Source organism: Aotus nancymaae, unplaced genomic scaffold (genome assembly GCF_030222135.1).
Source record: "Aotus nancymaae isolate 86718 unplaced genomic scaffold, 86718_ANA_hifiasm-v0.15.2.pri h1tg000010l, whole genome shotgun sequence".
Taxonomy (NCBI): Eukaryota; Metazoa; Chordata; class Mammalia; order Primates; family Aotidae; genus Aotus; species Aotus nancymaae.
The window spans coordinates 62,496,158-62,511,502 of record NW_026988421.1 but is presented as its reverse complement, the minus strand read 5'-3'; the positions used below and the strand labels follow the sequence as shown (position 1 = coordinate 62,511,502).

General features: G+C 51.0%; 1 protein-coding gene across 2 annotated transcripts in view; it reads right to left on the bottom strand.

Moving 5' to 3' along the window:
• Positions 1 to 15,345, bottom strand: part of ADAMTS14 (ADAM metallopeptidase with thrombospondin type 1 motif 14) — an 85,585-nt gene that overhangs the window by 4,226 nt on the left and 66,014 nt on the right. For both annotated transcript variants that reach the window (XM_012460307.2, XM_012460308.2), the window contains exons 15-21: positions 14,252 to 14,332; positions 9,574 to 9,737; positions 7,914 to 8,082; positions 7,333 to 7,465; positions 5,525 to 5,732; positions 1,397 to 1,526; positions 1,203 to 1,313 (exon numbers count right to left, since the gene is read on the bottom strand). In XM_012460307.2, the coding sequence (XP_012315730.2) occupies positions 1,203 to 1,313; positions 1,397 to 1,526; positions 5,525 to 5,732; positions 7,333 to 7,465; positions 7,914 to 8,082; positions 9,574 to 9,737; positions 14,252 to 14,332 (996 nt within the window). The remainder of the gene's footprint in view (positions 1 to 1,202; positions 1,314 to 1,396; positions 1,527 to 5,524; positions 5,733 to 7,332; positions 7,466 to 7,913; positions 8,083 to 9,573; positions 9,738 to 14,251; positions 14,333 to 15,345) is intronic.

Genomic DNA, 15,345 nt, shown 5'->3' with positions numbered 1-15,345 from the left:
TTTGCCCAAAATATTGGACCTTTCTGTGATAACTCCATGTAGGTTTCTGCAGACAGAATGTGAAGGCAGGAGCTCTGCTTTCTACTAATTTTTGCAGAGAGAGAGAGAGAGGGAGGTGGGAAGAGTGGGAGGGACAGAGGGAAAGAGAGAGACACAGGTGGAGGGGCTGGCTTAGCGGAAGAAGAGAAAGATCAGAGAAAAATGGCAAGCCAATGACCTCTAGATGGCGCCAGATTTCTGGAACCAAAATCAGGGCCTCATCCTTTGACTTGTGAAGGAAAAGGGCAGGAAACCCAGGGATCTCCCTAGTTGGAACCTCAGCCTAGAAGCAGAGAAGTAGCAAAATTTGGAGGTAGAAGGTCCTTTGAGGACATCTAGTCAGAAACCTTATTTTACAAATGAGGTCACTAGGCTCAGAGAGGTTAAGGAATTTGCACAAGATCAACCAGCCAACTGGTCCTCCAACTGGGAGTTAGGATCTTTGATCTTTCTGCTATTCATCTTGCCAGGCCCTGGTCCTTGGGAGGGTAAGGAAGGAAAACAGAGCTGGAACCTAGGAAAGGAGTGCAGAATCCACAGCCTGGCACGTAGCAGATGCTCAGTAAATATTTATCCGTGGGTGGATGAATGGAAAGATGGCAGGATGAACTGATGGGCTCCTGATCATGGGGCAGAGAAATTGCTATGCCTGTTGTTACTGGAAGCTGACAGCCAGACAGCGCATGCGTTCTCTCATTCAGTCCTCTCCCCAGTCCTATAAAGGCAGCTCAGATCTCCAATTGCTTGTCTGAAAATCTTAGAACCAGATATTAGTTCAGAATTCAAAATTTTTGGGGTCAGAAAAGTAATATTCTGTGTTTACATTATAGAACATCCTCAGTGGAGCCTGGAATATCATCTTGTAACCAATATGGCTATGTTTCTATAGCAAAAGAATAAACGATTTCATTAGTTCAGGTCAGATTTTGCCACCAGATAAGTGTGCACCAAACTCAGAAATCAGTATTTTAGAATTGCAGATAAGGGGTCATAGACCAGTACAGCCTCCTCCCTACCTCACAGCTGAGGTACCTGAGGCTCAGGGAGGCAGAGGTCACATGGACAGCCACAAGCTGGGTCTAGTCCACTGCATGGCCCATGCTGCAACACCAGGGCCACTGAAAGGTCTGGGGAGCGGGGTAGTGTCCATAGACCGCACTTACTTGATGATATCTTGTTAACCAGATTTAGGGGTCCAGATGGTGGCACCCACTGCCCTTCTGGCATCCCAAGTTCCCAGATGTCAGCCCTCACCGTGGAGTTCTGGTGATTTCCTGTGAACAGGGAGAAGTGATTCTAGTATTTGGGACTTTTGTCTCAAGGACTAGACCTGGCCTCCCCATCCCCTCTAGCTCACCTCCACAGGCTGGCAGGCTGCAGACCTGGACGGTGTCTGGCCTATCCCCCTCGCACTGCCCGAGGCTGTTGGCATTGGTCCTGCACACCACCTGCCGCTGCTGGATGCCTTCTCCGCAGGTGGCAGAGCACTGCCATGGGTGGGTCAGCGCCAGGCCACAGCGGCCAGGGTCAGGGTAGACAGAGAGAAGGAAGACAAACCAGTGAGCTTACAGCAGCCAATGCCCCGGGACAGAAAGGGTACAAAGGAGAGGGCCAAGTCTTCACTTGACCAGAGGGACATGCAAGGACTGCTTCTAAGTAGTCTCAGTGGGACACTGCACCTGTTGTCCAATAGTCCTGGTACCAACAGTAAAGAGCCATTGCCCTGAGCCTAGAACCCCATGGGCCTTTCCACAATCTAAATGGTTAGCCTCTGGCTCAGGAGGGAACCTCTGGGACCCCATTCCCTACTACCACCTGCATGCACTGTGTCTGGTCTGTGCCTGGATTCTTCAGTATTTTGTGTATCACTCTAGCAAATTCCCATGTTGTAATCCACGACATGTAATCCTGAGGCCGGTCGATTGATGTGATGATATCCTGTTAACAGGATGTAGGGGCCTGGATTCCAGCATCTGCTATCCCCACCCCCACCCTGGCTCAGTGTCTAACTCTGTAAACTGAGAGAGCTGGGTGACAGGGTCTCCATGGACCCTTCTCTGACTAGCTCTGATAGTCAATGATCTTGTGACATAATTTACCAAACATGGGCCTGCAGAAGTATGTTCAAAAGTGTCTTCTCTGAGAGGGCAGGGTGTGGGTACAAGGAGCAGAAGGCAAGCACTGTTTGCAGGGGGTGGCCACATATATCATCCCCTGGACCTGACCCACTCTTACTCTGGCAAACAGGACGTGTGGAGGTCCTCAATGGAGGGGCAGGGACTCCAGGGAAGCAATGTTGCCCATTGTGACTGGGTCATTTTTTAGGCGCTGACCACAACCTTAACTAGCTGAAAGGAGAGGAACTTGCAGGACCCCACCTCCCACCCTGGAGCATGTGACCACTAAGACACAAGGGTCATGGGGCCCCACAGAACTATGAGACAAACATGGCTCATCCTCCCAGGATGAATCATGATAAACAGCAGCCAACAGCTCCTGACTGCTCACTCAGTCTCACGAGGGGCTGTGAAAGTTGATTGTATGAGTAGGGTCATTCTTGTCACACCCAGCTAAATCAGAGTTGAGGGACCGGGAGAAAAAGCACTCAGGGCACCTAGCACCTGCTCCAAGAATCAAATTTTCCACAAGGCCAGCTGCTGAAACAGGCTGATGTAATTCCAAGCCCAGTTTTACCTGGCAGCTGCTGAAACGACCTGCTGTGACTGCAGGGCTAGTATTACATACACCGTCACTCACTGTCAGGGCGTGCCAGCTCCCACAAGCTCGTCTAGTGCCAATGAGTTTGTGTTTAACACAATACATACCATGTCTCTTTCTAATAAAACCCCCAACCTTTCCTCTGTTCTTTGGACATACTGAAGACTACATCGCTCTGTGTATGCCTTGAGTTGCAATTCTTACTTCCCAAATAAAAGTTAAATTTAGAGATTCATCTCTATATTCTTCTTATTGCAACAGGGCCAGTATCTTCCACTGTCTGCCATCTCTCTGTTACTTTTATCTATGGGGTCCTTTGAAGACCAGCAATCTTTCTTTTTTATATCAAAATAAATGAAGCTATATATTATGCAGTCAGATAAAATGTATGAGTTGTGTGTGGATTTCTGGTTCTTTACAAATATTCATAATGCAATATTTCAAGCATACAGAAAAATATGGAGTTATTCACAAAACGTTATCCAGATGCCACCACCAGCTTTAATAAACGAGCATCTCAGCATATTTTCAAATTGCATTGTGCTCTAGCAAACTCCCCTGTTGCAATCCACTATATGGTGTGCCTCAGGGCAGGTCGGCTGATGTGATGATATCCTGTTAACAGGATGTAGGGCCTACTCTAAACATGAAGTAAATGGCATCCATTGGAAGTGCTTTTTCTCACCTAAATGTATTCTCTCTTAATAGAGGCTTATCCATTTTGGTGAGTACAGTTCAGGCTTGTTAATTTTTCTTGTTGCATAGTACTATATTATATGGACAGACCATGATTTTTGGCCAGTCTTCTATAGATAAACATTTAGGATACGTCCTAAAGTTTTGCTATTACAATAAACATCACTGTGATCAAATGAGGCTTTTTGCTTTGAGGTAATATCTACATAACATAAAGTTTGCCATCTTAAATTTTTTTTTTTTTTCAGATGCGTTTTGCTCTTGTCACTTGGGCTGGAGTGCAATGGCATGATCTTGGCTCACTGCAACCTCTGCCTCCCAGGTTTAATCGATTCTTCTGCCTGAGTCTCCAAGTAGCTGGGATTACAGGCATACGCCACCATGCTCAACAAATTTTTGCATTTTTATTAGAGATGGGGTTATACCATGCTGGCTAGGCTGGTCCTGAACTCCTGACCCTAGGCAATCCACCCACCTCAGCCCCCCAAAATGCCAGGATTGCAAGGGTAAGCCACCACACCCGGCCCATCTTAACTATTTTTAAGTGTACGGTTCAGTGGCATTAAGCACATTCACATTGTTGTATAATCATTACCACCATCTGTCTCCAGAACATTTTCCTCTTTCCCAACTGAAACTCCATGCCTGTTAAACACTAACTCCCCATTCTCCCTCCCCCAGCCCCTGAAAATCACTAGCAAAGTAACCTCATACAGTATTTCATACAGTATTTGCCCTTACATGTGTGGAATTTTTTTTTTTTTTTTTTTTGAGACAAGGTCTTGCTCTGTCACCCAGGCTGGAGTACAGTGGCATGGTCATAGTTCACTGCAGCCTTGACCTCCTGGGTTCAAGCAGTCCTCCTACCTTAGCCTCCAGAGCAGTTGAGACTACAAGCATACACCACCATACCTGGCTAACTTAAATTTTTTATAAAGACAAGGTCTTGCCATGTCACCTAGGCTGGTCTCAAAATCCTGGGCTCAAGCAATCCACCCACATCAACCTCCCAAAGATCTGCCCACCTCCGCTTCCCAAGGTGTTGGGATTACAGGCATGAGTCACTGCATCCACCCCGGCTTGTTTCACTTGGTGATGTTCCCAATACTCACATCAAATGAGGATTTAAAAGGAAATCCAAGACAATTTCCTCGAGGCAATTTCCCTGAGGCAACTTCCAGGGTCTAAGCCACAGAGCTCCAGATAACCAAGCAGCCTGACTTTTCCCTTTTGCTATCCTGACCTCCTAACAGTCAGCCTCCCACAGCACAGCCAGAGTGATCTTTACAACCTGAAATTAGAGCTCGTATTGCCCTGGGTTCCCATTGCGTCCCTGGTTTCCCATTGCTCTTAGAATAAATGCAAACTCGTTGCAAAGCCCTGTAGCACGGACTCCCCACCCCTATCACCACCTGCCTCCCCAGTGTTATCTCGCAGCCCCTATCCCTCCCAGCCCCACTGTCCTTTTGGTTTCTGGAACTCTGTAAGATTGTTCCTGCTTTGGTCTCTTCCTGTGGCTTGTCCCTCAGGTCTCAGCTTGAGCAACACCTTCTCGGAGAAGCTGTCTGACCACCCTCCATCCTCCACCATATTGCCCCGCTACACCCCACCCAGCTCCAACTGCAGTCTGTCAGTGCGTGGCCGTGGGTTGATGGTCTAATACGTCGCACGTCTCCCTCACAGGACTGTGGGCTGCATGAGGGCAAGAATCAGCTCTGTCTGGTTGATGCTGGGTTCCCACATTCTCAGTACAAGGTCTGGCACATAGCTAGTGCTCAGCAAATATTTCTGGAATGCAAGAGTGTACTTCAGTCTGCTCATCTGGAACACAGGGACATGAACCCATGCCTTCGGGCACTGTATGAAGCTTACTGGTGATAATGAATGAATACAAAGGCCCAGCACAGACTCACTGCCCAGGGTACATGGGAGCTATTCCACTTTAAGAAAAATTAGATTCCATATAGGGGGAGAAATTCAGCCAGAAACTCTCTTGCCTGCAGGGAGCATCAAAAAATCCCTCAGACCCACCTCCTCCCCAAGCCCCTCCCACTTCCTGAGGACAAGTCACCTGGGACCAGGCTCCCAGCCGCCACTGGGCTGGGCAGGGCACACGGAGACAGGGCCGTCGGGCCTCAGGCCGGTCCCCGGGGCAGGTTTTGGCCGGCATGACCTTGTGGGTTCCATTGGAGAGGGGCAGCAGGCACTGTACCCCCCGTGTCTGCACCCCCAGCTTCCCACAACTCCGGCTGCAGGCGCCCCACTCCTCTGTCACCCACCTGGAAACAGGGTGAGAAGAAAGGAGGTGAGACCAAGAGGACACATCATCCCAGGGGACACTTCCCATCCCCAGACAGCTGCAGGCAGGAGCCAGAGAGGGGGTTTGGGCTTCAGAATGTTTGAGGCCTAGGACAACTGTCCACTTGGCTCTGCAGCTCCCTGGCTATGTGACCTCGGGGAGGGCACTCTTCCCTCCTGCTCTGTCTTGTCTGAAAAACAGATATAATGCATATTTAAATTCTAGCACCCTGTGTGTTCTTGGGCAAACTATTAGCCCTCTAAACCTCAGGCCTCAGTTACCCCATCCTTACATCATGATTACTTCAAAGCCTCATATGTAGTTGAGCGCCTACTGGTGCAGGCTCTGTCCTGGGTGCTGAGAAACATCAGAGCACAAAACAGAGATCAAAGCCACACTTTCATGGCAGATCCCTCAACCTCCCAGGGGCTCCTAGGACAAGAGCACTGTTACTGTCACCATCATCACCCACAGAGCTTCAGCACCGAGTAGCTATGCTGGTGGCCTGCAAGTGTCTTTTATCCACAGAGCAACTTCCAACAGCACCTTAAGCACATGCCCACTGGGTGCACTAGAGGAAATAAAACTGCTCTGGTGGGGATGGAGGGAGGGAGAGCCCCAACCCCTACTCCTCCTCTTTTAGCAAACCAGGGCACTTCCAGGCAGGTTTCCCAAGTCAACCTCTTCCTTAAAACCCCAAAGGGGTTGGGGTTGGGGGACCCCTGCCCGGCAGAGCCCAGGCAGAGCTAACCCTGCATGCTCTGTGACCACAGGCATTTTTGGGAAAAGCAGTCTGAATAACAGTACAAAGGAATGAGCAAAAGAGAAGTACAGAGGGCTGGTTATGAAGCCGTCTTGGGCAGAGGAGGGACTGGGTATCATGGCCTGGCCTGGGCACAGACAGGGAGGCCACAGCAGCCTCCAGTGCTGGCCATCAGTTCCCACCCTGGCCCCTGATCATATGCCTGGCCCTGGGGTTCCCCCAGCCCAAGGAAACAGAAGCTGATGAGGTCCAGGCAGCACCCTACCCCTAGCAGGGAAGACTCCTGGGGAAGCAGGAAGATGGACGAAGCCCTCTGTGGATTTCTAGTAGCCAGCCGTTCTCGGCCTTGGTCTGCCTGGGGTGTACTAGGGAAGCCCGGTGGAGGCTGAGGAGGTCTTGGGGCTGGCTCTGCAACAGGTTCAGAGGCCTGGCCATGAGTCCTCCAGCAGGCACAGCTCTCTCCTCTCCCCAGAGGCTCTTCCCCAAATAATCCCAAGGTCATCCTTGTGCTCAGAAGAACATGTAGACTCAAGCCAGGAAATCCCAATTAGAGGCTGGGTCATGGCTGGGAGCTGGCAGGCTGAGCTGTGTCCCTGGACTTCTGACAATCAGGCCGAGAAGAGGTAGAGGTCAGCATCCTGGCCTGGGCCTGGAGCCCAGAAGCACTGAAACCAGTGTGGCCTATATGGTCGTGTCTCCATAACCCAGTGCTGAGGGGAGCAGGCTCAGCAGCTATGCTGCCTGGGGCCCAGGCTTGGCATAGAACCAGATTCCCTGTCCCTCCCTGGGAGCACTCACACAGGCTGGGAGCACTCACACAGGCTGGGAGCACAGGTGCCGGTTGCAGCGCCGGCGGATGGGCTTCGGCCTCTTCTTGTGGTCACACAGGTGCCGCTGCACCATGTGGTGGTCCCGTCTGCGCCGGCAGCCGTATTTGGTGAACTGGATCCCTGTGGGGTAGGCAGGCTGCCGTGGGTCTGGTCTGGCCAGGCCCTCCATTGCCCTGCTGGGGCCTCAAGGGCAGTACCCATAGATCCTTGTGAGCCCATCCCACCTCCCTCTGTGCCTATGCCCCCGCCTGCCCACATCACTTTCTGAGGGATGCCTTCTGGATCAGCTCCATCTCACTGGTGAGAAGGTGGCTTTGGGCAGCTGTCTGTCCCCACAGTGGGTGAGCCCTTTTAGGGCAGAGGCTCGGCCCGGATACTGCTCTAGCACCCCCAGCCCCATCCCAAAGGCCCTGCCCAAAACGGGCTTCCACACACTGGAGATCTTCAAGGAAAAACTGAGTCATAAGCAGGGACACATCAAATGGAGACAATGTCAACCCCCCACCCCTGCCTCTCAAGAGACCCTAGGCTGCCCCAACAAGGCACCGGCAGGTCAGGGAACAGGTACCTCCTCCACAGGCCTTGCTGCAGGGGGCCCAGCTCTTGAGCGCCCACTCATAGGTGTCTGTCTCCTCCAGGAGCACATTGTTGCTCCCGATGAGGGGCAGCAGGTCCTCGTGGATGACATACTTGTAGGCCAGGCTGCTGCGGGGGCCACCCTCAGCCGGGGGAAGCACCTGAGGGGAGATGGGGACTGGCACAGGACCAAAGAAGCAAGCAAGGCTGGCATGCACTGGGAGGGAGGGGCTGAAGAGAAAGCCTTAGGGTCAGAGCAGAATCTGTGAAAGCTAGGATGAGATCATGCCAAGCGTGGCTGGGGTGCAGTGGGAGGTTGGATTCAGACCAGCCACCATGGGACAAACTCAGACTGGACACCTGCGTGTGCCAGGCCCAAGAGCAGCCAGTGCACCTATGAACACTCTTCCCTTTCATAGATCTAAGTTCTGATGGGAGGGCAGGGCCATCTGTCTGTCGATCTGTCTGTTTGGCTCATTGCAGCAACCACACTGCCTGGCTCTAGAAGGCAGTTAATAAGAATGCTCTGGATACTAGACTCATCAAATATATGACTTGCAAGTATTTTCCCCCATTCTGCAGCTGGTCTTTCCTTTTCTTAATAATGTCTTTTGATGCACTAAAGTTTTCAATCTTGATGAAGTTATCTATTTTTTCTTTTGCTGTATATGCTTTTAGTGCCTGTCATATCTAAGAATCCAAGGTCATAAAGATTTGCTTCTCTGTTCTTTTCTAAGAGTTGTATGGTTTAAGTTCTTATATCTAGGTCTTTGATCTATTTTGAGGTAATATTTGTGTATGGTGTGAGGAAGGGGTCGAACTTCGTTCTTTTGCATGTAGATATCCAGGTGTCCTGGCACCATATTTTGAAGAGACTATTCTTTCCCCATTGAATGCCCTTGGTACACTTGATGAAAATCAGCTGGCCATAGATGTATGCGTGGTCAACAAATACAAGGTGAGTCAAAAATACGTGTTGGATTGAATTGATATGCTGACACCAATAGGCCACAGAGCCTGTCCTCCAGGAGCCCCCCAGTTGGTGAGGGTAACACCAGGAACAAAGCTCATTCAAGGTATCCTTGCCACCAGCCAGTGCTGAGGGCACCATGAACAGAGCTCCTCATGGTCTGGTCTGCTGGGTTAATCCCTGCTCCACAAGCCCTGGCCTATGCTCTAGGAAGTGGGGTATGGGCAGAGATGGGTCCCAGTCGGGACAGCAGCCTTGTCCCCTTTTCAAGAGGCTGGGGCCCCTGGTTCAACTGCCTTAAAGGCCCAAGGAAGCTACTCCTGGACTCATTTGCCAGCCATCCTATGATGCACACAGATGTGGGATTACGCCAGGATGACCCAGCCCTGCCCAACCTCCCTCCAGGTTCCATTTCCAAGACTGCCTTAAAGAGAGCAGACTCCCTGCATGTGGTATCTGGGGTCTGACAGTGAGGGAACAATTCTCTTTATTCATCCTCACTTGCCATCCTGCAGGCTTTTAAGCACAAATGAGGAGCTGACCCCAGGATGGAGGGTGCCTTGCCCTCACCCAGGCTCCTAAAGACACCAGAATGGTGTCATGCTGGCTTGGCAGAAGACATAGTAAGCTAAGGGGACAAGGGGAATGGGCAGGGGCTGCCACCGCACACAGTGGGGCTCACCAGGACGGCAATGGCTTCAGGCAGGGGCCCGCTGGTCTTGAGGCTTTCCTTGGCATCCTCCACTGCATTCTCCCACTCCAGACCCATGGCAGTGAAGGTCCGGCTTGTGGCTTCCTTGTCCTTGGGGTTGAGGATGAAGCTGCCGGTGACCTGGTTCTTCACCACTGGCCGGTGCGGGGAGAGGGTCACACAGATTTCTACTTCCCTCCACTGGGGTGGGCCATTAATGTGATATTCAAGGCTTTTCAGTGAGCCATCTTGGCTCCTGTCCACCTGCCTTTCTTCCCTACCCAAGCCCTCCCGAGTTAGACAGGTCAACACACACCCCGCCACACCCCCCAACACACACACACACACACACACACACTATTGTCGCTGTCTCTGGATCATAGTGCCTACCATTCCTCCCACCCTTATTGCCTTCCTTTCTTCCTAACTAATCTCTACCCATAGTTGAGGCTCAGCATAATCCCCTCTCCTCCAGGGAGCCTTCTTTGGTTACCCAGTCCTCAGGGAATCTGCCCTCCCTAGAATTTCTATAGCAGAGTATAGAGGTTAAAAGTATGGGCTCTGGAGTCAGACTGATGATGCGGAAACTACTCAACCCTCCCTGTGCTGCCTCAGTTTCACCATTTCAAGAATGGAAATGATAACTGTGCCCAGCTCACAGGGCTGCTGCTGCCCCAGGAGGATAATGGCAATGCCCGCCCCCGACGGCTGAGGCTCTCAGGACAATGAGGAGAGTTCATAAACATAACCAGCTTGTAAGTAGTGACGTGCAGGGGCACTATTGCTAGACCATCAGAAAAGTGTCGGACTTCTGGCACTACTGTGATTGCAGATGCCACACCTCTCCCAGAAGCCTGTTGGCTCATCTCCATCTTGGTGTTCTTGGCCCAGCACAGGGCCTGGCACAGAGGCAGAGATTTAAAAAATCCATAACTGCCTACCCCTTAATGTTCCAGTCAGTGAGTAACTCACAACTTGTTACCCAAAGACCCTGGGAGGCAGGTGGGTAGGAGACATATAGGTCTGACACCTGGCCAAGGCCCCTGAGTGGTACCTTTGGCCACCCTGGACTTCCTAGGACCCAGCAGCCTGAGACCCAGGCCCCTTAGCCAAGTGGGGAGGGCAAAGGCTCCAGAGCCCTGGGATGTCCAGGAGGAAGGGCCCACAGAGCTCCCACCTGGAATAGATTTAAATGGTCCTAACTGTCATATAAGAGCTAAGGATCTGAGAACACTAACCATGTGCCAGTCACTCTGCCAACTGCTTCAGTTCCATCCTTAAAGACTTCTTAAGGGCTTGGCTGCTGTTAATACAGGCGAGGAATCAGAGGCTCCTCCTAGACACAGAGTGTCCTGGATATACAGTGGGAACTGGGCCAGAGCCCAGGCACCCAGAGAGACAGCAGCAGTGTGGGGGTGGGGCGGGGGGTAGGGAAGGGAAGTAGAAAATGAGGAGCCTTGTCTCTACCTGGGAGGCTACTGGAGAGATGCCCCTCGCCTCCTGCCTCCAGGCCTCACCCCCAGGCTCCCTGATCCCCGGCGGCTCCGGACCGTCTAGGCTAATGCTGGGCAGCTCCTCAGGCCATGGGCAGCCTCCAATCCTCCCATTGCCCTTGACCACTCCTGCACCTCATTGTAGCAGAGCCCTGACTATGCACCCTTCATTTCAGACAGTGGTGGGTGGACCATCATAAACTCTCCACTGTCCAGACCAAGTCCCAAATCCAGGCTCCACAGGTGACCTGCTCTGTACCCAACCTCTCTCTGAGCCTCAGTTTCCTTCAACTGCAAAACAGGATAACAATATTCCTAGATGGCCATGAGGCTCGCTAAACTGAGCCAATGCATGAAAAGTGGCAGCTCATGGCCCAGGGCATGGGAGATATTAACGGCATGAGCTCTCCTTCTCTTCCCTACACTTCCTTTTAGAGAGTCCATGTCCCCAATTCCAGGAGAGTCTAATGACAATGGGCAGAGACTCTGCCTTCAGTGCCAAGGCTACTACCTCTCCTGGGCCTCTACATGTCCTATTGGGAACACACACCCCTATGCGGGCATGCACACAGATGCACATACATGCACACACACTCATATATCCACGTTTTCATTGAAGGCCACTGTGCACCTCACACCTGTATAATCACACAATCTGTGCCAACTTCAGAGTTCAGCTCCTGGGCTGCCCCTGCTTCACTCTCCCAACCGGGCTCCCAGGAAAAGTCTAACCCATCAGGGAACTCACCCGATAAACAGGCAAGCAAGCCTGCACTTGGCCTACCCCGGGTGCTAGCAGCCGCTGCCATGACCTCTGCAGAAGACTAGTGGGAATCTAAGAACTAGATTTTTGGAGACAGCAGAGGATGAAAGGGGCTGGCTGAGGCATCCCAGGGCCTGCAAATATTCTGAAATCATCCCCAGGGAAGGTAGTATCAGTGAGCTCCACCTCTTCTTGGAATAAATGTCCTTTCTCTCCTTGTCCCTTCCCTCCCCGAGCCCCTAATTCCAGCACATTCCCCACAGCCAGGCAGACACAGAGGGCTGGACTTGCCTGAACCAAAGTCCTCTAACCTGGGCTCGCTGTGGTTGTAAGTAGTGACGTACGGTGGGCACTATTGTGGAAGAGTGGCATGGCTGGCAAGGGAACGGGGCTGGGAGGCAGGAGACCTGGGCCAAGACTGGCTCTGCTCGCACGCCTCTTGGATCAATCAGGGCATACAGAGCCCCTCAATCTACTTTGGGCCTCAGTTTCCCCTTGTGCCAACTGCCTGTTGGGACAATGCCCTTTCAGGTGCCTTCAAGAATAGAAGCTTAGGAACCCCCTGTAGTTGTGCTAAGGGGAGGTGCCAATGCAGATGTGTTCTCCAAAAAATGCAAGTTATCCAGGAAACTGAAGATATTTACAAATTACTATTTTGCTGATAATCTAAAAATATGAATGGCAGAATTTGTGTGTGATGCGAGCCTGCCAAGACATACGTGTTTTGTGTTTCCATTTATGATGAAATTGGTGCCAAGCAGTGTGACTTGGCAGATGTAATGGGGAAGAGGGGCCTCTGTGACATTTCGAAGGGACATTGTGGCCCGCATGTCCACTGCAAAAGGGTCTGAACACAGATGCCACTGCCCAGTGTGGGAGAAGCAGACTGCTGCCCACCTGCCACTGGGACCCTGCTCTGAACCAGACTCATGGGGTTTGAACCGAGATATAATTTACACGCCATATAACTCCCTCAATTAAGATGTGCAATTCAGTGATTTTTTTTTTTTTGAGACACTCCTGCCTCAGCCCCATCAAGTAGCTTAGGACTACAGACATGCGCCACCACACCTAGCTGAACTTTGTATATTTTGTTGTAGAGATGGGGTTTCGCCGTGTTCCGTAGGCTGATCTCAAACTTCTGAGCTCAAGTGATCATCCGCCTGCCTTGGCCTCCCAAAGTATTGGGATTACCGGTGTGAGCCACTGCACCCGGCCTGATTTTTAAGTAGATTCAACCATCACCACCGTCTGATTCCAGAAAATTTTCATCACCCCAAAAAGAAACCTGATATCCATTAGCCGTCATGCCTCTTTCCTTCCCCAGCCCCTGGCCGTCACTAATCTATTCTCTCTATGGATTTCCCTCTCTGGAAGTGTCCATTTTTTGACAGCCTAAAACAAAACAAAGCATCTCTCACATTATATTAATGTCCTTAATTTGTTAATTTATTGTGGTGTTCTCATTTTTAATCCAGCCTCACTTCATAGTTGGAAAACTGGTACAAGCATAAGGGCGTCACCTCATTTAGCAGCTTGGCGTTTAAGTATTATTATAATGAGAATAATGTAAGAGCCTGTGTAGAAGACTGCAGAAAGACTCTCCCTTCCTCCTATTCCTCTATGCATGCCCCTTTGCCCTGTAACTTCACCACTTCTACCATCAAAAGCTAATCTATTTTTCTACCCCTTAAATCTGAGCTTGGCCATGTGACTTGGACTAATGGGACATTAGAAAACATGACACAAGCTGTTCCCGAGGACCATGTGACAGATATAATGTGAATAATACTGGGTCAGCCTGGTGAGGACATGGCCCTGGCACCTTCGTGACCCCAGCTAACAGCCAGTACCAACCAGCAGACATGTGAGTGAGGCCATCCTAGACCAACCAGCTCCCGGAGACCTACCAGCTGAGAACATCTGAATGAGTCGGTCCAGGCAGACTCACAGAAGAAACACCCCACAGAGTCCAGCCCAAACTGATAACCCACAGAACCGTGAGCTAAGAAGCAATTATTGTTTGAAGCCACTAAGTTTTGGAGTGGTGTGTTAGGCAGCAAAAGCTGACTGATACACTATGTGAAAATGGTTTTCCTTTAACAGCCTTCTATGTGCACAAGAAACTATTAACAGCAATTGCCCCTAGGGAAGAAAATTGCCCCCGGGGTAGTGGGGTAGGAAGGAGATTCTTTTACTAGGTCCCCTTTTAGACCTTCTGAAATGTAAATCATGGAATGGGTTACCCATGCAGCATAAATTTAAAAATAAAATGAACAGGGGGTCTCTGCCCATTATTCAAGTTAGTATAATTCCGCTTGAACTAGAATCTTGCCCTCTGCTCTCCCAGTTCCCTCAAATCAGAGGGCAGGCTTGGGGCCCCACTGTCCCCTCCCAGCACCCCAGCACTCACCAATGCGGTGGGGGAACTTCTCCAGTGTCTCAATCTGGATGTGCCTGGCACCCGCCGGGATCTGCACCAGTTTGGCAGCTCCTGCCACACAGGAGGGTCCAGAAGTTGTGAGCATTCTAAGCTGGTGGTCCCACTGCCCAGCAACCCCCACTCTCTCACTGGGTACCCAGGAACATCTCATTTGATCGCAGAACCTCTCTGAACCTCTGTATCCTATTTGTAAACTAAGGATGACACCTTCTCTATGAGGGTGCCGGGAGGGTCGAATGAGACGTGTCCTGTAAGGGCCTCTGTGTGTGTGACAGCTGCTATTACTTCCATCTTTCTTGGTCCTCTTCCTCTCCCTCTCACTTCTGCCCTTCCCCCCAACTTTTTGCTCCTCTGACTCTCTCTCTCTCTGTTTCTTCTCACACCTGAAACTACTTGCTACTGATGGGATTTAAATGATAAAGGCCATGAAGACCCCACATGACTATCCTGAGCCCCCATGGCCCTCCTGATCCAAGGCCTGGAAACAAGGCTTTCTCAGAGCCACCAACCTTCCACACAACAATCAAAGGTGAGGCAAAGCTATAACATCTCCCAAGAGGAAATAGGCCCCATTTATACTAATGTATGAAGGACTGATATCTGGTCCTTTTGCACAGCAAGTTTGGTCAGATTGGAGGTAGAGAGAAAAGTCAAGAAACTCAGATAGCAGGAATTCAAAGCAGAAAGTGCCGTAGGTTTAAAGAAAAAAATGAGAAAGGAGAGAGGAAAAGAAGATTATCAGTCCCGTCTTGGCCACATCTTTAGACCTGTCTGACGCCTCCCTCCCACCAGTAGCCCCGGGTCTAAGGGATGGCCAAGCTCCCATCACAGCACATTGCCCAGTAAGAAAATGCCTCCTGGAGCTCCTGGGCCCCGAATTCAGGGAGGAGCTTGCCTGGAAGATGTGGTGACTGGCTGCAGTGCCTGGCTCACCAGCTTGGGCAGCCCAGGGAGATGGGCCCCAGGGCCCCTTCTCCCCAACCCAAACTATGGCACAGTTCAAGGAGGGAGGGCCCCCCTGAGGGGCAGCCAGATCTCCAGTCAGCCCTCATCATCCCCCCAGC